This window comes from Phyllostomus discolor, chromosome 11 (assembly GCF_004126475.2).
Source record: "Phyllostomus discolor isolate MPI-MPIP mPhyDis1 chromosome 11, mPhyDis1.pri.v3, whole genome shotgun sequence".
Taxonomy (NCBI): Eukaryota; Metazoa; Chordata; class Mammalia; order Chiroptera; family Phyllostomidae; genus Phyllostomus; species Phyllostomus discolor.
The window spans coordinates 67,742,018-67,765,791 of NC_040913.2; the positions used below are offsets into that span (position 1 = coordinate 67,742,018).

Consider the following 23,774-nt stretch of genomic DNA (forward strand, 5'->3'; position numbering starts at 1 on the left):
AGTCAAAAAGAACTTTGTTTCTAAAAGTGGATCTCACAACCGAAGGTAAGAAGGCTCCAAAGAAACTCCTTAAAGGAAGGAAAGCTAGAACTCCAATGCTCCAGAAGCTCCTCACATCCCACAACCACTTATAGACCCAAGGGATTCCCTCTGCAGATAATAAAGTACAAAACACCAAAGGAGTGAGTACATATCTGCAAATTGATATTTCATTGACAAAGCACCCCTGGACAGCTCATCTTAACCAACTGCAGGAAGAATAAAATGATGTATTGCTACAAGTCTCTGGGCTCTAACCAGCTAATTGGAAGCCCGGCGATATGAATGACAAATTAAACTACCTTCCATGAGGTGGCTTTAAGAGTAACAACTACAATAATCATAAAGCGTTGCAAGTTTGGTAATGCTGACATAGCAGCAACACTTCCGATAAGAACACTTCCAACATTTTACAATGTAGACTTAAAAAATAAGAAAAACGGCACTCTGTATACCTATACTGAGTTTTACAACATAATATTAAAGGTAACAATCCCAAAAGTTGGTACATAGAACTTGATGCTCAGAGAAAAGAACCCTCGTTTCTGCATTTAAAATTTACAGCTTCAAAAGTGCTTTTATTTGCACTTTATTATTAAGGCTGAAGATTATTTTTACTGTTTATTGGACATTTATTTTTTGTAAATATGCTGCCTTCTGCCTGTATTTCTAGTAGGGTGTTTAACTTTTTCATAAAGAACTTTTTGATGTTAGGAGATTAGTGTTCATTTTAGAGTTGAGCCGTGAAGGATGGGAAGGGTTTAAATGATGTTCAATAACGTGTGGTCCCCCTTTCCCCCTCCCAGCAGTGATTAAATCTAATCAAAATGAATAGATCACTTTGGTACAAAAACAAAACTCTGAATTTTTCCTAAAATGCACCCCAAGTGACTGTATAAAGTCAGCATCTGTCCAGAAAGTAAAGAACACAGGATCTTAAATCGGGCGTGAAAGGGAGATTAAAGCAAAGAATGGCAGAACAGATGGAGATGTCAGGAACTGAGGTCCAGCGGATGCCTTTCGCTCACACAAATGAACCTTGCGGGGCGCCCTTCGCTCGCATCGGCCAACCAGGCGACGAGGCATTTGCTCCTACATGGGGACCTGCTCTGACCGGAGTGGCGGAACCGCGGGTAAGGGTCAGTTTGTTTTGCCCTAACAGGTTCTACCCCTGCCTTCGGCCAAAGGCTCTGAAATTCCAGGCCTCTTCCTTCCGCAGCACCTTCTCGGTTGGGCGGCCCCAGGCTTGGGCTGGATATCTCGACCTGACAGGCCACACAAGACTGCCGACGGCGCAGCCAGCGGGGACCAGGACGACTAGGACCCTTCCAGAGCCCCCGCCGACTGGCGGGAATTTCCAGAAGCTGGTCCGACACGTCACTTCCGATGTTTGGGCGGGCAGCTCCACGCGCACTTACGCTCACAGCTTGCAGCGACCCGCGATCGGAGCTATGATTGGTCCGCGCGGAAGGGCGCGCTTCGCCAAACTCGCTTCCCGTCAGCCCCGGTCCACACGTCCCACGGCCGCGCGCACGCTCGTGCGTCTGGAGCCCGCGACTGCGCCTCGCCGCCATTCGGAAGGCCGCTGCTCTGCAGGGCCTCGCGGTGCAACTCGAGAGCGCCAGCCCGGCCTCTCACCGACGTTCGCCCACTTGGACGCCGCTGCGGTCCAGCGGTGAGAAGCGGGGCGGGCAGGGAGGGGCGCGGTCGGAACCCGCACACCCCGAGGCCCGCATCCCGAGGGAGCCTAGGGCGTACCCCTAGGAGGGGCCTGCACCCCTTCCAATCCCGCTCGGCTGGCGGAAGCACCCGCTTCCCAGGAGCCGCGGGCGGGGTGGACTGCACTGGACTTGAGGGTGGGGAGGCAGGTAACATTTTACTTAAAACGCTGCTGGGAAGTCAGTTTTGTCTCTAAAAGAATGCATTCTTCGTTTCAGTCCTAGATGCAGTTTCCTCCGATGCTAGACTGCATGGGTTTTTGTCATTGTTTTAAAACCAGCTACGCAACCCACAGAATGGGAGAAAAATGTCAGAGAAGGGGTCAGTGTGCAGAACATGTAAAGAACTCCCGTTACTCAACAATACAAAGCAATCCAACTCAAAATAGGGCAAGGGACTTAAGTAGGCATTTCTCCAAAGAAAATACACAAATGGCCAATGAGCACACCAAAGGATGCTCATTAGCCGTCAAAGTTATGAAAATAAAAACCAGAGTGAAATACAGTATCACACCCAGTGGGATGACTATTCGAAAAAAAATCACAAGTGTTGACGAGGATGTGGAGAAACTGGAACACTTGTGCATTACTGGGAGGGACGTAAAATGGTGCAGCCAGGAGCTGTGGATAATGATTTAGTAGTGGTTCCTCAAAAATTTAAACATAGAGTTATTATGTGATCCAACAATTTCACAGTTCTCTGGTATACACTCCCAAGAATTGAAAGCAGGGACTCAAATAGACCTTGTACACCAGTGTTGATTTAAATAGCAGCCTTATTTAAAATAGCCAAAAAGACAATCCATTGTCTACCGACAGATGAATGTTACTTTTTTTAAAAAAAATGTATTGATTTTAAAGAGAGAAACATTGATTTTTGTTGTTCCACTTTATACATTGATTGATTCTTGTATATGTCCTGACCGGGTATTGGATGAACCTTTGTCATACGGGATGACGCTCTAACCAACTGAGCAACCTGGCCATTGGTTTTCATCCTTAATAAGGACTGAAATTCTGTTATATGCTATGGTATAGACGTGCTAAGTGAATTAAGCCAGATACACAAGGACAAGGATTGTATAATTCCATTCAGAAAATGGAAGAGATTACCAGGTGGGGGTGGGGTGAGGATGGAAGTTATTGTTTAGTGGGTCCAGAGATTCAGTATGTGGTGATGAAAAATTCTGGAAATGAATAATGGTGATGGTTTTACAATACTGTGAATGTACTTAATGTCACTAAATTGTGCTTTTAAAATAGTATGGTAAATTTTGTTATCTTTAATACAGTTTTTATTTTATTTCTTTATTTATTTTAGTTTAAGTATATTTTATTGATTGTGCTGTTACAGTTGTTCCATTACTTTCTCCCCTTTATCCCCTCCACCCCGCACCCCCCTCCCTCTAAGCACTTCCTCTCCTTAGTTTGTGTCTATGAATCGTACATACAATTTCTTTGGCTCCTTCTTTTCCCATATTGTTCTTAACCTCCTCCTGTCAGTTTTGTACCTATCATTTATGCTTTTTATTCCCTGTACCTTTTCCTCCCTTCTCCCCGCTCCCCTTCCCCACTGATAACCCTCCAGGTGATCTCCATTTCTGTGATTCTGTTTCTGTTCTAATTGTTTGCTTAGTTCCTGTTTTTGTTTTAGGCTCATTTGTTGATAGTTGTTGAGCTTGTTGTTATTTTACTGTTCATAGTTTGTTTTTTTAATATAATTTATTGATTACGCTATTACAGTTGTCCCATTTGCCCCCTTTATTCCCCTCCGTCCTGCACACCCTCTTCCACCCACATTCCTCCCCTTTAGTAGTTCATGCCCATGGGTCATGCATATAAATTCTTTGGCTTCTCCATTTCCCATATTATTCCTAACCTCCCCCTGTTTATTTTCTACCTACCATTTATGCTACTTATTCTCTGTACCTTTTTCCCCCTCCCTCACTAATAGATAACCCTCCATGTGATCTTCCGTTTCTGTGATTCTGTTTCTGTTCTAGTTGTTTGCTTAGTTTGTGTTTGTTTTTGTTTTTGGTGTGGTTGTTAGTAAATGAGTTTGTTGTCATTTTTTATCTTTTTCTTAGATAAGTCTCTTCAACATTTCATATAATAAGAACTTGGTGATCATGAATTCCTTTAACTTGACCTTATCTGAGAAGGACTTTATCTGCCCTTCCATCCTAAATGATAGCTTTACTGGATAGAGTAATCTTGGATATAGGTTTTTCATGACTTGGAATACTTCTTTCCAGCCCTTTCTTGCCTGTAAGGTCTCTTTTGAGAAATCAGCTGACAGTCTTACGGGAACTCCTTTGTAGGTAACTATCTCCTTTTCTCTTGCTGCTTCTAGGATTCTCTCCTTCATTTTAATCTTGGCTAATGTAATTATGATGATGTGCCTTGGTGTGTGTTTCCTTGTGTCCAACTTCTTTGGGACTCTCTGAGCTTCCTGTCCTTCCTGGAAGTCTATTTCCTTTGCCAGATTGGGGAAGTTCTCCTTTATTATTTGTTCAAATAAGTTTTCAATTTCTTGCTCTTTGTCTTCTCCTTCTAGCACCCCTATGATTTGGAGGTTGGAACGTTTCAAGATGTCCTGGAGGTTCCTAAGCCTCTCTCATTTTTTTTGAATTCTTGTTTCTTCATTGTTTTCTGGTTGAATGTTTCTTTCTTTCTTCTGGTCCAAACTGTTGATTTGAGTCCTGATTTCCTTCCCATCACTGTTGGTTCCCTGTACATTTTCCTTTATTTCACTTAGCGTAGCCTTCATTTTTCCATCTCATTTGCGACCATATTCAACCAATTCTGTGAGCATCCTGATTACCATTGTTTTGAACTGTGCATCTCTTGGGTTGGCCCTCTCTTCATCACTTAGTTGTGTTTTTTGTGGAACTTTGATCTGTTCTTTCATTTGGGCCTTTTTTTTGGTCTTGGCACACCTGTTACATAGTAAGGGGCAGGGGCTTAGGTTTTCATCAGGGCAGGGCAACCCACATCGCTGCCTTGTGATGCTGTATGTGGGGGAGGGGTCCAAGAGGGAACAATGGCACTTGTTCCGCTTTCTGCTTATTTTCAGTGACTCCCCCCACTATCAACAAGCAAATTGGGCCCTTCTGGTGCTGACTCCTGGTGGGTGGGTTTGTGCACATTCTACGACCCTGTTGGTCTTTCCAACAAACTCTCCTGTGAGGCTGGGAGTTTCTCCTGCTGCTACCTTAACCCCCAGAGGTGTTTTCAGTCAGAGGCTTTGAGGCTTGATCTCCTCCAGCTGGGATCCTGGGTTTCGCATTCTGTCTCGCTCCCCATTGCTCCTCCCTGATTATCTGCCCTCAAATGTGGGACTGCCCAGTCTGCAATCTGCCGCCTTGTCATGAGTCTTCTCTGCCCAGCTGCCCATCTCTACACGTCCTACTGGTCTGGGTGAATATTTCTTCTTTAGCTCCTTAGTTGTCGGACTTCCATACAGTTTGATTTTCTGTCAGTTCTGGTTGCTTTTTGTTTTTAAATTTGTTGTTTTCCCTTTTTTTTGTTGTGTGAGGAGTCACTGTTTATAACTACGTCTCCATCTTGGCCAGAAGTCAAGATTTATATTCTGTTCATAGTTTTTGATTCTTCTTTTTCTTAGATAAGTCCCTTTAACATTTCATATAATAAGAGCTTGGTGATGATGAATTCCTTTAATTTGACTTTATCTGAGAAGCACTTTACCTCCCTTCCATTGTAAATGAAAGCCTTGCTGGATAGAGTGATCTTGGATGTAGGTCCTTCCCTTTCATGACTTGGAATACTTCTTTCCAGCCCCTTCTTGCCTTCAAGGTTTCTTTTGAGAAATCAGCTAATAACCTTATGGGAACTCCTAGACTGTAGGTAACTGTCTCCTTTTCTCTTGCTGCTTTTAAGATTCTCGCCTTATCTTTAATCTTGGGTAATGTAATTATGATGATGTCCCTTGGCGTGTGCTTCCTTGTGTTTAACTTCTTTGGGACTCTCTGAGCTTCCTGGCCTTCCTGGAAGTTTATTTCCTTTGCCAGAGTGAGGAGTTTTCCTTCATTATTTTTCAAATAAGTTTTCATTTTCTTGCTCTTCGTCTTCCCCTTCTGGCACCCCTGTGATGTAAAGTTGTCCCAGAGGCTCCTAGGGACAACATTAAAAGCCTGTCCTTATTTTTTTTGAATTCTTGTTTCTTCATTCCGTTCTGGTTGAACGTTTCTTTCTTTCTTTTGGACCAAGTCATTGATCTGAGTCCTGATTTCATTCCCTTCACTGTTGGTTCCCTATATATTTTTATTTATTTCACTTTGCATAGCCTTCACTTCTTCCTCTATTTTGTGTCCATACTCAATTATTTCTGTGAGCATCCTGATTAGCAGTGTTTTGAACTCTGTATCTGATAGGTTAGCTATCTTCTCTTTGCTTAGTTCTTTTTCAGGAGCTTTGATCAGTTCTTTCATTGGACCATATTTCTTTGTGTTGGGGCACCTGTTGTGTTACAAGGGGCGGAGCCTTAGGGTATGCAACTTAAGTTGGCAGAGGCCAACTTAAATCTCTGTGTTGTGACGCTGTATGTGGGGGAGGGGTCAGAGGGAGCAACTGCTGCTTGCTTGGCTTTCGCCCAACTTTTAGCAGCTTCCCTCACTACCCACAAGCAAATTGGGCCCTTTTGGTGCTGATTCCCGGGTGGATGGGTTGTGTATGTTCTAAGAACTCTGTGGGACTCTCCAACGAATTCTCCTGTGAGGCTGGGACTTTCTCCCACTGCTGCCTCAACCCCATAGGTTTTTATAGTCAGGTTTTGAGGCTTAATTTCTAAGCGCTGGTACCCTGGGTTGCGTGGTCTGTCTCACTCCCCAGTTGTTCCTCCCGGTTTATCCGCACATGAATGTGGGACCACCCCGTCTACCAGCCACCACCTCAACCCACCCCGTCCCCTGCCTTGCTGCATGTCATCTCTGCCCCTACTACTGGTCTGGTTAAATGTTTCTTTAACTCCTTGGTTATCAGACTTCCATACAGTTAGATTTTCTGGCAGTTCTGGTTGTTTTTTTGTTTTTTTTTTTTTAATTGGTGATTGTCCTTTTTTTGGTTGTGTGAGGAAGCAAAGTATATCGTTGCTGGAAGTTTTACCACGGTTTTTAAAAATGTGTAGGGAAAGGCAAAATTACAGAGGCAGGAAAAAGATCAGTGGCTGTTAGGAGCACAGGGAATTGTTACAGCATTGGAAGTATTCTGTGTGATTCTGTCATGGTGGGTATATGACACTATATGTTTATGAAGCCCATAGAACTGTGAAACTGGTAAGGTGACTCCTGATGTAAACTGTGGACTTCAGTTATATCAGTATTTGTTTGTTATTTATAACAAATGTACCACACTATTGTCGGATGTTAATATTAGGAGAAATTGTATGCAGGAAGGTATGTGAAAACAAAACTTTCTGTTTATTTTTCTTTAAATCTAAAATTGCTCAAAAAAAGTTTACAAAGTTTTAAAAAATCAGCTGTGGTAAAGAGCCATACTAGTGTGTATGTACATAAAACCCAGTTAGCTTTAAATGTGCTCTGCATGTTGAGTTTTAATTTTAAAAGCTATACATCAGAATGTTTTTTAAAATGATCAGGAAGAAATTGGGTAAGAATGGGAAATGGGTGTGATACCATATGGCATATAACTTCATTGAAAAGTACAGGATGATACACTGGCAAAACAGTAATGATTAGCACTTCTATATTTAAAACATGTAGTCTGTAGAGGTGAAGCTAGGTTAAGAGAAATTTTTATTATCTGGACAGTTTAGATTTACTTTCATCGTTAGGCTTAGGAACTCTGAAAATCGGGGGCGGGGGAGGGATGTGCTAGAATCTTAAAAGCTGAAAGGAATCTCAGTGTCTGCTCTCTACCCAGCAGGTGAATTCTATAATCGGTTCTGCTACACGGAAGTGGGAAAGACAGCATTGTGTTACAACATAATTCCAGAATTGGGAAATCAGGGTCTTGTGCTGCTTCCTCTGACCTAACTTGCGTGACCTTCCACAAGTCACCTTTCTCACTCAGCATCAGTTTTCTCAACTGAAATGAAGAGACAGGACTCCAGTCCTCTGAGGATTCTTCCAGTCCAGTCCTGATCATTGGCTGCCCATTACAGAGGCTCCTACCTGACAAAGCAACTTACTCTGGTCTGTGATTGAGTAGTTCATAAAACTTTATGTGTTGAGCTCACATCTGTTTTGCTGCTAGCTTCCACTTGTTGCTTCTAGGACAGCTTACGTATTATCCACAACTCTTCCCCTTTTGAAGATAAGTGCTTATATTCACAAGTGACATGTTTTCAAAGACTGCGGGTGGTCCTGGTTGCTTTTTTTATGCAAGTTGCTGGTGTTAGGGAACTGCCCAGAGCTGGAGACAGTGATACTCTGCCAAATGCAGAATATGAAATGCAGTTCTCTATAGTGCTATATTCTGCAGTTCATAGTTGGATTCTAAATGTGTGATGAACTTCATCTTGTTGATTTTGGCCCATTGTATTGGCTTTTCAAGATCTTATTAATTTCACCGTATTTGGTTGGTCATGATATACTAGAAAATGCCCAGGTGGATAGCTGAACTTTATTCTGTCACATACTGATTATTTACATGATCTTGAGCAAGTTAATGTTTAGGTCTGAGCTTCCTCAACTATAAATTGAAGTTTTAAAGTAGGCGGTCCCTGAGGTCTTCTTTTATCCTAAAATCCAGTGGCTCCAAGACTAGAAGGTAGCTCAGGTCTTTTCTAGTTTTAAAATCCTGTGAATCTAAGATCAGATCGCTCGCCTTCCTGAGAGAAGGTTTGAGATTGAATAGGCACTCTCTGAGCAGACACCATGTGCCAGGGATGTGCAAGGGTTATAGAGGTGAATGGGTAGTCCCTGCCCTCTGAGAGCCCATGGCCTGGTGTGGAATCATGTGGTAGTGCCAGAGGGTGACAGCCACTACAGTAGAGATGTACATACAGCAAGGGGTCCAAGGAAGACTGGAGAGGGCAGGGAATTGGCCAGTATTTAAGAAGCAATCCCACCTAAAGTGTGGAGGGACGTTCCTGACTGGGTGGCAAGATGTGGAGTGTAAAGGAGAGGAAATGCCTTGTACAAAGGTCTGGAAGCTTGAAAATTGTCAGGGAATTCCAGTGGGTCAGTACTTTGAGAATGCAATGTAGTCAGGGGGCAGATTATGAAGAGCTTTATAAGCCGTGTTCAAATTTTGTGCCATAGGGGTTGGAATTACCTTGAGAAGTTGTGAGCAGTCAAGTCACAGTGGGTTTTTATGTTTGGAAAATGATGGTAGCGATACGATGAGTGGATTGGAAGGAAGTGAGACTAGTGGCAGGGAGGTTGGATATCAGAATTAAAGCAGTGGCATAGGGAATAGAGGAAAGGGTTGGTAAACGTGCTGGAACTTGATCAGACAAGTATTGTGAGCTGTTACCTAGCTTGTTCCCAGCCAATTTATCCCATTCTGTTCAAGTCAACAACTCACCAAGACCCTTATGTCTTCTCTTTGAAATTAGTGCATAACAAAGCAGTCACTGAGAGGAAGTCACCACCGTCCTTCCTTTCTCTAGAGGCCTCCCCTTTGCCTCTTGATCCTGTCGATTATGTTGTTCTTCCCCACTGCCTGTTAGTTTGCTGTCCAGCTGTCCAGTGCACATAATGGACAGAATGCCAGCTGCAGCTGAAGTCACGGAGCAGTCTCCTGAGTGCTTGTCACGTCAGCTGAAGGTAGATGGTGGTTTGAGAAAGGTTTGGTTCTGTACGTGGCGTTAGTTCCATAGTGGATTACTAAAGTGGAGTTAGACAGGGATGGTGCCAGGGGTAGATAGCATCTACTGTATTTGGTGTCATTGCATTGAAGTAAGTGTCCAAGCTGGTTGGATCGGACGCCTCTCACTGAGGGGGGTGGGGCAGAATAGTGAAAGAAATAGGCAGAATTCTATTTTAGGGGGTACAAGATATCATAGAGATAGGATTTTGATTGCCTTTTGTTATTATTATTATTTTTTTAGGTTCATCTTTGTCCTTCTTCATGTACTCCAGGCTATTTTCTGTGGTTTAGTCAAAAAGCCATGTGAACTTGCTGCCCTTTGAAGACTACTTTGACTTCTAGTGAGACAGCTGGTAAGTCTACTAGGGAAAAACATATTGGTCTTTATAAAGTGTTAACTACCAGCATTTCTTTGCATTTTTTAAAAATTTTATTTTATTTTGCTTTTTAATGTTTAGGAGAACATTTTATGATGAAAATATTTTTGAAAAGCACATGGAGTTCTCAAGGAAAAACTATAAAATATACCCAGCCATATATATAATATGGTGTATGAACATGTGCTGGTGGTATTCATAGCTATGATATAATTTGGGATTTGAGAGGTATATTCTGTAATATTCTTTTTAATTTTTTTTTAATTAAGAGGTTACTGGAGTATGATAATGAGGCTTAATAGTAGGTAGGTGTGGGTAATGGAAACTTTGAGACTGGCCAGAAGAGTGGTCAGAAGAGGAAAGAGGGAAGGCCGTTGGGGAGAGATGGGGAATGGTTTGGAGTCTAAGGAGCCATCAGGGTTTAAGACAGCCTGAAAGGGAACGGATGGTGTATTTACAGAGTGGCGCTCCACGTGAAGGGTGGGAGAGCTGGTGAATGGACAGGTTTGGTGGACAGCAGTTGAGGACAAAAGTAGTCAGTCCACTCCGAGAAGCTGTGGTGGCAGGGGGCTCCTTAAGGTGAGAGCAGTAGGAATTAGGCTAAGTGGTATTCATTAAAAAGAGGGACTGAATCCCTGGCCGGGTGGCTCAGTTGGCTGGAGCGTTGGTCTGTATACCCGAAGGCTGCAGGTTCCATCCTGGGCAGGACACGTACCTATGTTGAGGGTTCAGCCCGCAGTCAGAGCTGGGAGGCAAACGATGGAAGTTTCTCTCTCATATCAGTGTCTTTCTGTCTCTCCCTCTCTTTCTCTGTCTCAAGTCAATAAATATGTACTTGGGTGAAGATTAAAAATAAAATTAAGGACTGTATTACAGGAGCAGCTGTAAAGTGGACGGTTAGTGTAAAACTTCAAAAGAGGTGAGAAAGGAAGAAATCTAGTCAATGGAAAATATTGGGGTAGTCAAAAATACCATATGATTTTTTCATAAAATAAAAGACATTTTTTTATTTTCACCAATAACTTTATTGATTTTGATATTTTGAGTATGTTGTCTATCTCCTGCGTGGTGTAACATTGATTATTCTCAGTTAATGTTTCGATTTGATTGCTACCAACTTCAACTGGTCTACCTGACTGTGGAGCATTGTCCAGTAGGAAACCTTTGGCACAAAACCTCACAAACCACCCACTTTTCACACGTCTGATCAGTCACAGCGCCTTCTCCATATGCTGCACAAATCTTTTTTTGTGTTTCTTACCTTTCTTGAAATAATAAAGCATAATATGCTGAAAATGTTGCTTATTTTCTTCCATCTTCAGTACTAAAATGGCTATACAAAAGTTCACCAATTTTGATGGTTTTTAAAAATGCATGCTGATATGACAGCTGTCACAATAAAATCTAACAAAATTATTTCAGATGAAGTTAAAGACATCCAAGTGCTACTAGAGCCATCTTGTGGAAAACAAACAAATTTTTTGGCCACCCCAATAGAAATAAGAAGAGGTGGTGGAGCTTCGCCTACTGAAAGGGACCACAGGACTGGGGTAGCAGTCGGGAAGAGTGTGGCGAAAAGGGGGACCAGTTCTCTACTGTGGGACTGTTTTAGAGACACCTGGTATTGAGATGTGGTTTTGTTTTATTCAGATTTTTCTTTGGTAAGTTTGCCAGAAGCATTTTAAAAAATCTTCCTGACTACAAAACAGTATATTCTGACATGTCTGTGAGGATAGAAGAAAAAATGCTTTACCCTTAAAGTTTATAATCTAATCCCTATATTACATCCTTACTGGGCTTTTTGATGACCTCTATTATATGCGCTACTGTTGGTAAAAGTTGGTGGGCAGCATGTAGGAAAGGAAGAAAGTTTTGTTAGTGGGACTACACATTATGCAGAGAGGTGTGGCTGAGTAAGTGCTGTAGTGAAATGAGAAAACAAAAGTTCTTCATACTGTGTATGAATTATTGCTTGAGAAGTTGGAAAAAGTTTCTGTTAAGTTTCTGTTAAGTTTGTTTAAGCTTAAAAAACCTGGACAAGAAATCATGAAAGTAATACCTTTCTTTGTCACAAGCAGGACTGGAGCACAATACTATAATAATAGCTAACACTGAGTGCTTGCTCTATGTAGCAGACATTATTCTAAACATGCTATAAAATATTACTGTACATCCCTTTTACAGTCAAGGAAACTGAAGCATAGAAGTGTTTAGTCACTTGATAAAAACCACATAGTGGAATCAGGACTCAAACCTAGCAAGCCTGAGCTCTTAACCTCTGTGTCATAATGTACGTAGCGTATGACATGGTGCACGTTAGACCCAGTCTCTCTAATAGAAGCATCCCTTCACTGTCTATTACTGCCACTTACGGCCAGACGGGGTTATTGAGATAACCTAGTCTTTTTACATGTTTTCTTTTTGTTTTTAAGTTAAAAATTCTTTTTAGAAATTTCTTTCAGAACTAAGTGATTTCATATATATATGTGTGTGTGTGTGTGTGTGTGTATTTGTAGTCCTTGTGGCCCTGAAAACAATTTTCTAACAGACAGGATAATTGCTAATACTTTCTGAAGCACTAGTTTGTTTCTTCAATTCACACCTTTCTAACTTTAGACCCCTCTCAAAAATGCAAATGATGTACCACTGATACTGGTGATGGAAAACAATATTGTCAGTAATAACATTTTAAAAAGGTGAAAGATTTTTATACGATCTGAAGAGAACCCAGGGTATAATAACATTTTAAAAGCAAGTTATCAAAATTAGAAGTAACAAAGTTTTAAATTAATGTTTTTTAAGTTAATAAAGGGAGATCCTGTGATTATCAGTGTTTCTAATCTGTACTGTCTTTTTGAGCAGCAGTAACATAGAAAAAGTATATTTTGACCTTGTTTTACCATTAGCACAAAGCTCACTGTATACTCTCAGTAGTAGCTGGTACTTTTGGTAAATGATGGGACATAACTGAATGAGAAGAGATTTTGCAAGCCACTTAGTGAATAAACAAACTGTATGTGTACGTTACAGAGTCTGTTTTAGCGATTGTTGGATTCCTGTGTTGAGAAGAGCATACAGGTGGAACTGGCTGGAGAACACAAGAGAGTCCAGAATAGAATCATATACATGAAATTTAGTAAATACTAAGAGGAAAATTAAACACAGTAAGGGAAAGGGTTGTGTAATCAATGTTGCAGATAAATGGACTGTTCATTTGGGGTGAAAAAATAGGCTGGGTTCCTAGTCCTTGTCCTTATTAAAGATACAAATGTAAAAAAGAACTAAATTATCATCCTGACAAGTGTTGCTCAGTTGTTAGGGCATTGTCCCACAAAGCAAAATGTTGCCAGTAAATTATCACCATGACTGGTGTGGCTTATTAAGTGGGGTGTAGTCCTGCAAAGCAAAAGGTCACCGGTTTGATTCCTGGTCAGGGCACATGTCTGGGTTGTGGGTTCAGTCCTTGGGTGGGGTAGAGGCAGCTGATCAATGTTTCTCTTTTACATCTGTGTTTCTCTCCCTCCCTTCCCCCCTCTAAAAATTAATAAATAAAAATTAAAATTATCAGAATCATAGGGAAATATTGATTAAAAATAATGAAGTGGGAAAGCTTAATTTAAAAGGCAGTCATAAGGAAAACACTTAAGTTTTTAATTTTTATGTAAACCAATTGTATGTAGTTAAAAATAGTCATAATAAAGTCAAGACAAATTGATAAACTGAAATATTTTCATTATATAAGAGTTGATTTCTTTTATGTACAAGGATGATTTTCAGATAATTAAGAAAATAGACAAAGCATATCCTAGACAAAGAAATACAAATGGCTAATAAGCAAAGAAAAATGTTCAATATTTCTCATTAAAGAAAACCACATTAAAACAATAGTGAGATAGTAGTTTTCATTTAAGAAATAGCAAAGATTAGAAATTTAATGATACTCCATGTTGATGAGGAATTTGGGGAATTGTTCCTCATGTAATAGTCCTGTAACTTCTTGAGTTTTTGGTAAAATGTATCAATTTTAATTGCAAATAGCCTTTGAACCAGGTAATCCATTTCTAGGAATTCTCCCTTCAGAAATACCCTCACATTAAAAGATACGCGACAAAGAAATTCTGCGCTTACTCTGTATGTAAAACTGTTTTAGAAAATGCCCTCTGACTCAGCAGGGCTCCTGAAGCCAGTACTTGCCCTTTCCATGGAAACTCAGAAAATGGGCGCAGTTTTGTCTCCCGAATCACCAAACCTGCTCTTCTGACTTCGGTGGAGCCTCACAAGCCTGGTCCTGTTTTTTTTCTCTTGAGCCAGAGAGACCCCTTCTCTTCCTTAAGTGAAAGCAGATACTATGTTTAATGCCCCATTTGTGTAGAATGTGCTTTTGTATTTGCGTATACACAGAGCATTTCCTCAGTGACGTGAGTACAGGGGCTACCCCTGGGGAGTGATACTGTGTATTTTGTACAGTGTGAATGGTTTTAACCGAGCTTCTGTTACTTTTACCACCTAAGAAGACTCATTTAAAATTTTAAAAAGTTATATTTTCTGGCAAGCAAGTTCCTGCCTCAAGGTTGTCTTCTACCTAAACTGTCCTTTGCTTGGCAAGGGCAACATCTCTGTTCAAGTAATTACTTTAAGCTTAGGATGGCGTGTCATTCAAAATCTCTGCTGGAGTGTCTCCTTGACAGTGTTCTCTGCGTTGCTCTCCACACTCTTACCTCCCTGTCAGTATTAAGCACCATACTGCAAGACACCCCTTCTGCCCTGGGTGCTCGGAAAAGCATGGGACACAAAGTAATTTATTAAATAAATTAATAAAATGCTTTACATTAGGATGCTAACATACAAGATATGTTGGGTTTTATTAAAAACATCTTTTCATAGTTAGACTTAATTTAACAAGTGTTTTCTGAAATGGATTTAAAGTTTCTTGCTCAGCCTTAAGTAGCCTAACTTGAATTTTGATGTTTGCTTATTAGCTTTGTGCACTGTCAGCTTGTTGATATTCGGGATTTTAAAATCAAGATGTAAAGTGCATGTAGTAGATAATTCTGGGGTCAGACTTGGGTCACTGATAGTTTCATAACCTGGTTAAGTCACTTCTCTGAACCTGGGTTGTTTTTTATCTGTAAATGAAAGTGAAAAAATAATACTTGTCATATTATTAGGAGGGTTACATGAGATGATGTATATGTACCTAGCAGAGTTCCTGGGACTTAGTTAAAAATTAGTTCCATTTCTTCTTCAGTATTTTTATAGAGATATTATTGAATAATATGCATATGCCATCCTAGGCTTAAAATTAAGCAGCTTTACAATAAGGTAGAATAGCATTTCATTAAAGATTATGTTCCCTGATGTACAAAGGACACATAGACAAAGCCAAAGTGGATCAAGGGTGGGAGGTGGGGGATGGCAGGGATTGGGGGGGACAAGTGGGGGGGACATGGAGACAGTTTTTTATTGTTGTATTTGAACAACAATAAAAAAAAGGAAAAACAATTAAAAAAGATGATGTTCCCTGAAAATAATTTATTTCTACTTCATTACAGCCCTGTCGAAACTTTTCAAAGAATATAATTGTGTGTGTTACAACAGAAAGAAAAATGGAAGTATTTCAGGAGCTTCGTAAACCACCAGTACGTTTGGAGTGTGACCACTGCAGCTTCAGAGGCACGGATTATGAAAACGTACAGATCCACATGGGCACCATCCACCCAGAATTTTGTGATGAAATGGATGCTGGCGGGTTAGGTAAAATGATATTTTACCAGAAAAGTGCAAAGCTATTTCATTGCCATAAATGCTTCTTCACCAGCAAGATGTACTCTAATGTATACTATCATATCACATCCAAGCATGCAGCCCCAGAGAAATGGAATGAGAAACCAAAAAATCAGTCAAACAAAGAAACAGACTCTGTGAAAAGCCCTCCTCTTCCTGAACACCAGAAAATGCCCTCTAGTTCAGCAGAACTCCAGAAACCCGCGCCTGCCCTTTCCATTGAAACACAGACACTTGGTCCAGCGTTGTCTCCAGAGTCACCCAAACCTATTCTTCCTTCCCTGGAGCCTCAGAAGCCCGGCCCTGTTGTTTCTCCTGAGCCACAGACACCTTCTCTTCCTTCTCCTGAGCCACTAAAAACTACCCCTGTTTCTTCTCCTGAACTTCCAAAACCAGTTCCTGTTTCTGAATCTCAGAAACCAACCCCAGTTCCTTCTCCAGAACCACAGAAGCTTGCTCCCGGGTCTCCTGAGCCAGTAAAGACTGCTCTTATTAATCCCAAACCTCAGAAACACTCCCATTTCCCAGAAACGTCGGGGCCGCCTTCAGCCCCCTCTCCAGAGTCACCAGTTCTAGCTGCTTCCCCTGAACCTTGGGGGCCATCCCCAACTGCGTCTCCAGAGTCTCGGAAGCCAGCCCGGACAATCTCCCCGGAGCCAAGGAAGCCGTCCCCGTCAGAGTCTCCTGAACCTTGGAAGCCATTCCCTGCTGTCTCTCCAGAGCCTAGGAGACCAGCCCCAGCTGTGTCACCAGGTTCTTGGAAGCCAGGGCCACCTGGGTCCCCCAGGTCTTGGAAATCTAGTCCTTCAGCATCAGGACCCTGGAAGCCAGCTAAACCTGCTCCATCTGTGTCTCCTGGACCTTGGAAACCAATTCCTTCCATATCACCTGGGCCTTGGAAACCAACTCCATCTGTGTCCCCTGCATCCTGGAAGTCATCGGTCTCACCTGGATCCTGGAAAACTCCTCCTGCGTCTCCCGAGTCATGGAAGTCGGGTCCACCGGAACTTCGAAAGACAACTCCTACCTTGTCACCTGAACATTGGAAGGCAGTGTCTCCTGAGCTCCGTAAAGCAGGACCTCCCTTGTCTCCTGAGCTTCGCAAACCAGGTCCACCATTGTCCCCAGACATTTGTAGTCCAGCGGGATCTCCAGAACTCAGAAAACCCTCAGGGTCTCCAGAGCTTTGGAAGCTTTCTCCTGATCAGCGAAAGACTCCTCCTGCTTCACTAGATTTTCCTGAGTTCCAGAAAAGTTCCCGTGGTGGTTCCCCCGATCTCTGGAAATCTTCCTTCTTTATTGAACCTCAGAAACCTGTCTTCCCTGAGACCCGGAAACCTTCTGGGCCACCTGAGTCCCCTAAAGCGGCCTCTGATATCTGGAAGCCTGTTCTCTCTATCGATACTGAGCCTAGAAAGCCTGCCCTATTTTCTGAGCCTATCAAATCGGCCCCTCCTGCTTCTCCCGAACCACGAAAACGTGCTCTTTTTCCAGAACCACGGAAACATTCCCTTTTCCCTGAACTTGCCAAATCTGCTATGTTCTCAGAATCTCAAAAGGCAGTTGAACTAGGTGATGAACTACAGACAGATGCCATAGATGATCAAAAGTGTGATATTTTAGTTCAGGAAGAACTCCTAGCTACACCTAAGAAACTCTTAGAAGACACTTTATTTTCTGCCTCAAAGAAGCTCAAGAAAGACAGCCAAGAGAACTCTGATGCTGAGCTTAGTAGTAGTGAGTACATAAAAACAGATTTGGAAGCCATGGATAGTAAGGGTCAAGAATCAAGCAGTGATCAAGAGCAGGTTGATGTGGAATCTATTGATTTCAGTAAAGAGAACAAAATGGACATGACTAGTCCAGAGCAGTCCAAAAATGTACTCCAGTTTACTGAAGAAAAAGAGGCTTTTATCTCAGAAGAGGAGATTGCAAAATATATGAAGCGTGGGAAAGGAAAGTATTACTGCAAAATTTGTTGCTGCCGTGCTATGAAGAAAGGTGCTGTTTTGCATCATTTGGTCAATAAGCATAATGTCCATAGCCCTTACAAATGCACAATTTGTGGGAAGGCTTTTCTCTTGGAATCTCTCCTTAAAAATCATGTAGCAGCCCATGGGCAAAGTCTACTGAAATGTCCACGTTGTAATTTTGAATCAAATTTCCCAAGAGGCTTTAAGAAACATTTAACTCATTGTCAGAGCCGACATAATGAAGAGGCAAACAAAAAGCTAATGGAAGCTCTTGAGCCGCCACTGGAGGAGCAACAGATGTGATTTCTAAAGACTGTGGATATATGCTCTACAAAGGTGTTTGTTGAAACTTTTTGTTGGAAGTATAGTTAAGTAGCTTAGTTGGATCGGTAGATGTTGACGTGTATGGTGTACTGTTTTTAATTGTCTCAGTAGTGTTACACAGAATAGGCATTTGGTTATTTTTTCATGGTCTCTGTTTATGTTGCTATCTTATAAGGCAGTTAAGACTGTATATTCCAGATGTATAAAGTATCTAGTTTCTTTTAAGTACCTGTGGATAATATGAAATGTAGGCATTCATTTAACAAGCAAGAGCAAGTTGTACTCACTTTAAAATATCTAGTTAAAGTGTCTTTTTGTGAAACCACTTTCAGACAATGGAAATTGGTTGGAATGCTTAAGAATTAGGCATGAAAATTTTGAGAAATATTCTTTTTTTAAAAGTATTTTCAGATCATAAAAGTTATTTTGAAGTTTCTATTTGATCATTTTTATAAATCTTGAACAGACATTTTCTAGATGTTTATTAACTTTTATGTCATGGAAAATTGGAGTCTCAGGGTTGCTGATTTTCTGCTAAAAGGGGGGAAATTGAGTAAGTATAAGTAGTTTGCAGCCTTCTCCTGTAGGAAACTGAGAAAGGTGAGTATGTTTTTGGGTTTTGTTCTTAGTTGCTTTGGAGTCTTCCATTCTGTATCTTATCCCAAGGTCTGGCCCTTCGCTTTCCTGTGAGCTCACACCAATAGACGGTCCTCAACTGCCAAGCGTTAGAGATGTGCCTCCTGCTCCTGGGCCTTGCGCGCCGCCCCCACCCGTCGGGACTTCAGATTAGGGTAATGGGGAGGAACTGAAAGTCTTCCAGGTTGACCATAGCAGATTTTATACGCAGACATTTCTGTTGGAGAATGTGTCCATTTTTTTAAGTTGTTACTGTATATACCTTGAGCCCGTTCATGGATTATTTTATTCTAAAATATTTGGTCAAATATGTATCAACCAAATGAAAAACAAAAGGCTTTCATGTCACCAACATTTTCATGTGTGTCTTTTATTTTTTATTGTATGAGATCCACTTTCTGTTATTCTTTCCTATTTCCCCTTGTTTTCAGCATACCAGTTTTTTCATATCTGGAACAACCTTTTCTCAGCTCTGTTTTCTCAAAGTTCTGTGGTTAGGTAAGTTAGGAAATCACTGTCCTAGGTGCTCATTCTGAAAAATCTCATCTGTGCACATCACCTTATTAAAGGTTGTTTAATTCTAGTGGTTAACAACCCTGGCTGCTCCATGTAAACAATGTGAAACATTAGTGCTACCAGGATCCTGATACGTAGCCAGGATTGAGATACACTGGCTTTAATTAAGCTATTCCTGGACATTTTTGAACAAGAGTGCTTTTTTGTTTTATGGCATCCAAATTAATATTCCAATTGGGAAGACACTGTTTAGATAATACCAGGAAGGTCTTAAAGCTTCAGATCTATCATCGTGGTGAGCGCAGTCAGGCAGGGAAAGCACCAAGTAGTTGGCAGTTTACACTGGACACCTCGAGAACAAGTCCAAGTTCTGGAGTTTCCTTCTAGGCCTGATGCCGGCAAGTAGGACAGGTAAGAGATCTTGTGTGGCATTCCTTCATGGAGGCTCTAGAAGAGAATCCATTTTCTTTTTCAGCTTCCGGAAGCCACCTCCCCTGTCTTGGCTTATGGCTCCCTCCCTCCATCTTTGAGCTAGCGCATAGCTTCTCCTTGAGCCTCCTTCTGTGGTCACATCTCTTTTGCTGACTTTGTTTCCCTCTTTTAGGTAGGACCCTTGTGATTACATTGGGCCACCCAGATAATCTAGGACGATCTCCCTGTTTTAAAGTCAGCTAATTAATGACCTTAAATCTTTGCTATAAACTACTGTTTTCACAGGGCCTGGCAGTTGGGACTTGGACACCTTTGGGAGCCATTCTACCTACCACACCTGGGTTTGTAAACAGGGTTTGATTGCTTTGCCTAGTCAACCCTGGTTTGGTCTCTTAAGCAATATAACTGTTGCTAGGGTCTCACTGTTCTAGACCCTCACTGTGGTGCACAGATAGGTGCAGTAGTGACTGCCTGTAGTCGAGCCTCCAGCCCATGCTTGACACACCGGAAACTAGGGTTGCCACAACACTGATTTTATGTTGCGTTCTCAATACAAAATGACCCCTAAAGGTCCATTTACTTAAGGCTTTGGCAAATGAGATACCTTAAGTAACCTTCCCATCCCACCTTTCTCATTGCCTTTTCTTTCCTGACCTATAATGCTTGCTTACTGTTTTTCCTCTGAAAGTCCTGCCCTCACCAAGCCTAGTGAGGCACAGTTCTCGCCACATGCCAAGGCTACTCTTCCTAAATTGCTTTTCATTTTACAAGCTGGAAAAAAAAGGACCAAATTAGGCCTCATTTACTTTTGAGTCAGTGCAAAAATGGTACTTTTTTCCTTATGAATTCCCCAGACTGGATGCTATGTTTAATCCTAAAACTGAAAAATACTGTTGGAATAAAATGATGTTTCAACACTTTGATTCTGATCAGTTGGTGGCTAGCGTAGTTGGTTTGAGCATGTTGATTCTAACACCATCCAGTCTCTTGCAAATGCCACAGACCCCAAGGAGGCTTAGGTGAAATATATGGGAAGCTTACTAAATTCTTAGTTGGTTTGTTTAAATGCAAGAATTATAAGTCAAGTGGACAAAAATCTAGCTTGAATCATAAAGAGTCACGGCTCCTCAGCTCTCAGTCTTGAAGTTTGCATACTCAGAGCCCCTTGAAGGAAAGGGCAGCCAGGCCCCCTTGGGCAAGGGCCTGGGTACACTGCCAAAAAAAAAAATCTGTTAACCCTTTCCCAGCCTTCCACAAAGGGAACCACAGCCGTTTACCTGAACGACTGCTTTGGGGAAAAGGAAATAATCATGCATTAGGAATGCCTGGCTTCTGGCTCTGAACTGACACTGGCTACAGAAGACCTCCAAGCATCCTGTGGCCCTCCAATCAGTAGGGTACGGAGGTCAGGTAATAGTTTCAGCTTAGGTCCCTGTCACAGTGGGTACCTTGGGCCCCCCAACCATTCAGTGGTTATTCCTCCAGTTGTGAGAGGCATCATTAGAGTAGACGTACTCAGTAACTGATGACATCCCCACATTGGTTCCCTGGCCTGTGGGGTGAGGGCCATTGTGGGAAAGACTGCTTGGAAGCCACTAGAATTGCCTCTATGTTGGAAGATAGTAAATTGGAACCATTTGGGTGGTGAGAGTTCTAGGAAGATGGAGGAGACAGGAATCTGTCCCCCAACCTAGACAGCAGTTTCATTGGCAGAATCAGATGTAACTGTTTTGGAACTGGAGTCTGTCAAAGGCTTGCAACTTCAGGAGAAGGCTTGGACTGGAAACTGTTAATTTTTCAGCTCCACACAGTGGCAGCTACCCATCCCCCACCCCCAGCCATGTAAGCATCTTGCATACAACTTGTGGCAGCCAGGGTGGCTAAAAAGGACCCTGTCTTATAAATATTGGGGATCTGTGCTGGGATTGCTGGTTGCTGCTTTTGGTCACGGAGATGCAAAGAGGCAGGCAGCCATTGTTACTGCCCCTTCCCCTGTTGTTGCAAGCCTCCCCCCGCCCCTCCCCCCCAGCTTAAATGACAGGACAGTTAATGATCAATGGGAATTTTCAAGGCTAAGGAACAAAATTGAAAAATGACTGAAAATAAGGGAGCTGAACCTAAGGAAACTGTGGGACATCATAAAGCAGACCACAATATGCATCGTAGGAGTCCCAGAGAGGTGGGTGGGGGGGAGGGCAGAGAGTATTTGAAGAAACAATCACTGAAAACATTCCAGATTTGCTCCATGTTCGGTATGGTATAAGGTGTGTAGAAAACAAACAGCACAATGCCTCACCTAGTGGCAAGGCAGAGGCTTTCTAACTCAGCAAAACTGGACAACCAACCATGGCCCGAGGACCATTCGGAAGTCCACCGTACAGGAGGGAGCCGGGCCTTTGCTGAAGAGAATGGGGCTCTTTCTCTTCGCCAGGCAGAACCGGGTCTGCGGAATGATCTGAAGTCCACACAGCTGGCCACGTTGAGGCAGGTGGGAACTGACAGGGTCTGCTGGCTCTCTGGTGCGTTAACTCAATAAATATTAGTTGAATACATGAGTGTATGAGTTTTCTACACACGTGCAAGTGAAAAGCTACCAGGAACTTGACACCAGCCAGGTGAATTACTGCACAACCAACATAATGTGACAATGTAAAGTCAAACCTCTCCTCAACAGTTGTGTTTGTTCCTGTGAAAGGGGTGGCAGGGGGCACTTTTCTTCAAGCAGGCTGCCGCAGGAGTGAAGGCCACCCGCTCTCACTGGTGAAAAAAAGCAGGAGCAGAGAGCATAGACACCAGCCAGGCCCTGGATACTGTTTGTGGCTGCCGGACACTGGAGCTGCGGGAGGAGCCCCAACTTCTCTCCTGCCCAACATTCTGTATGAGGTCGGAAGCCAGGCTCCCTGTCCGAGCAAGGGCTTCTACCACCTGGCCATCACCAAAACCAAGGTAGGGCACTGACAGAGCTAACGACATGCTTTCTTGGATGTTATGGCTTTAGTGCTTGACAAGCACACACTTCCTCTTGTGCTGGAAATAACAAGCACAGTGGTTGGGAGCTTGGGCTGTGAAGTCAGACAAACCTACGTGTGAACCTGCCTCCTTTGCTTAGTGTGTGTGGGGTGGTGGTGAAGGGGAACTTGGGCAAGCTATTATCCTATGCAAAATGGGGTAGGCTTCTAGGACCTACCTAGGCGTGGTTGTTACAGCCTAAGACAGCCTAAAGCACTCAACACAGTAGAGTGCCTGATACACTGGTCACACTTAATAAATGCTAGATACCATCACTGGTAGGGAAAATAAGTTCATATTGAGAGTTCAGGTTTTTAATGGCTACTCCTTAGCAATGAGATAGGGTCTGGGAATTTCAGACTGTCAAACATCTGAGTTATGAATAGCCCACTTGTAACCATCCAGGAAATATCCATGGTAGACTCCCACCCTGTGGTTGGGACTCCAGGGGGAAGAAGTCCTATTTGATTTCCCATGCACCTTTTCCAACATCACCACAGAGGAGAGGCCTCAGGCCCTGGTTACAACAGTGTAGGCACCACTCCCTCACCCAGACTTGAACAATGTTACCTATCGGTTTTCAAACCTGGCTACACATTAGAATCACCTAGAAAGTTTAAATACTTGTTCCTGGGCCTCACCACAGACCAGTGAAATCTTTCTGGGTGCCAGGCACAGGCCTAGGAATTTTCTAGAGTCTCATGTGCTTCTAAATAGCCGAGGTTGAGAACTATGGTTATAGACCATATTGTTGTAAGAGAAACCCCCTATGTGGTAAGGAGACCTGCCTTCAAGTAAGGGGGCACCTCACCTCTCTTCATCTCAGTTGTTTTGTCTTTGCAAAGAGTATGGCATCTACTTCACGGGGCTGTTAGAAGAAAAGTGATTAAGAGAAGGTGGCTGGGTGCATTGTAATCACACCGAGTCACATTTATGACGGGAGCAGCAATGTCCTACCACACACAGTATTTTAGTCATAAAACTCAGTATTTAAGTGAATGGAGAAGAGGCCACATGAATTTAGTTATGACCTCTTCGCACTCGGGAGGGAAATGGGTTGAAACAAGGCCAGGTAGTCATGTGGGTGCCAAATGCAGTTAATAGGTTGCTTCCCTTCGAGCTAATAGTCTTTAAATATTTTCTCAGCATTATCTCAGAAGAGGCTCAGTGCC

The 23,774-nt window shown here is 42.4% G+C and overlaps 1 protein-coding gene across 4 annotated transcripts; it reads left to right on the plus strand.

Moving 5' to 3' along the window:
• The first annotated feature begins 1,555 nt into the window (after nt 1-1,555).
• CHAMP1 (chromosome alignment maintaining phosphoprotein 1) lies at nt 1,556-18,851 on the plus strand. 4 transcript variants are annotated; one of them, XM_036011511.1, is made up of 3 exons: nt 1,606-1,714; nt 9,824-9,904; nt 15,481-18,851. In XM_036011511.1, exon 3 carries the CDS (start codon nt 15,535-15,537, stop codon nt 17,986-17,988), a length of 2,454 nt encoding a protein of 817 aa, XP_035867404.1. In that variant the 5' UTR covers nt 1,606-1,714; nt 9,824-9,904; nt 15,481-15,534; the 3' UTR covers nt 17,989-18,851. The 4 variants fall into 4 exon arrangements, with proteins under 4 accessions (XP_028382258.1, XP_035867404.1, XP_035867402.1 ...); XM_036011509.1 differs by having other exon boundaries at nt 1,610-1,714; nt 9,793-9,904; XM_036011510.1 differs by lacking the exon at nt 1,606-1,714 and adding an exon at nt 7,272-7,930 and having other exon boundaries at nt 9,793-9,904.
• Nucleotides 18,852-23,774: the final 4,923 nt, after the last annotated feature.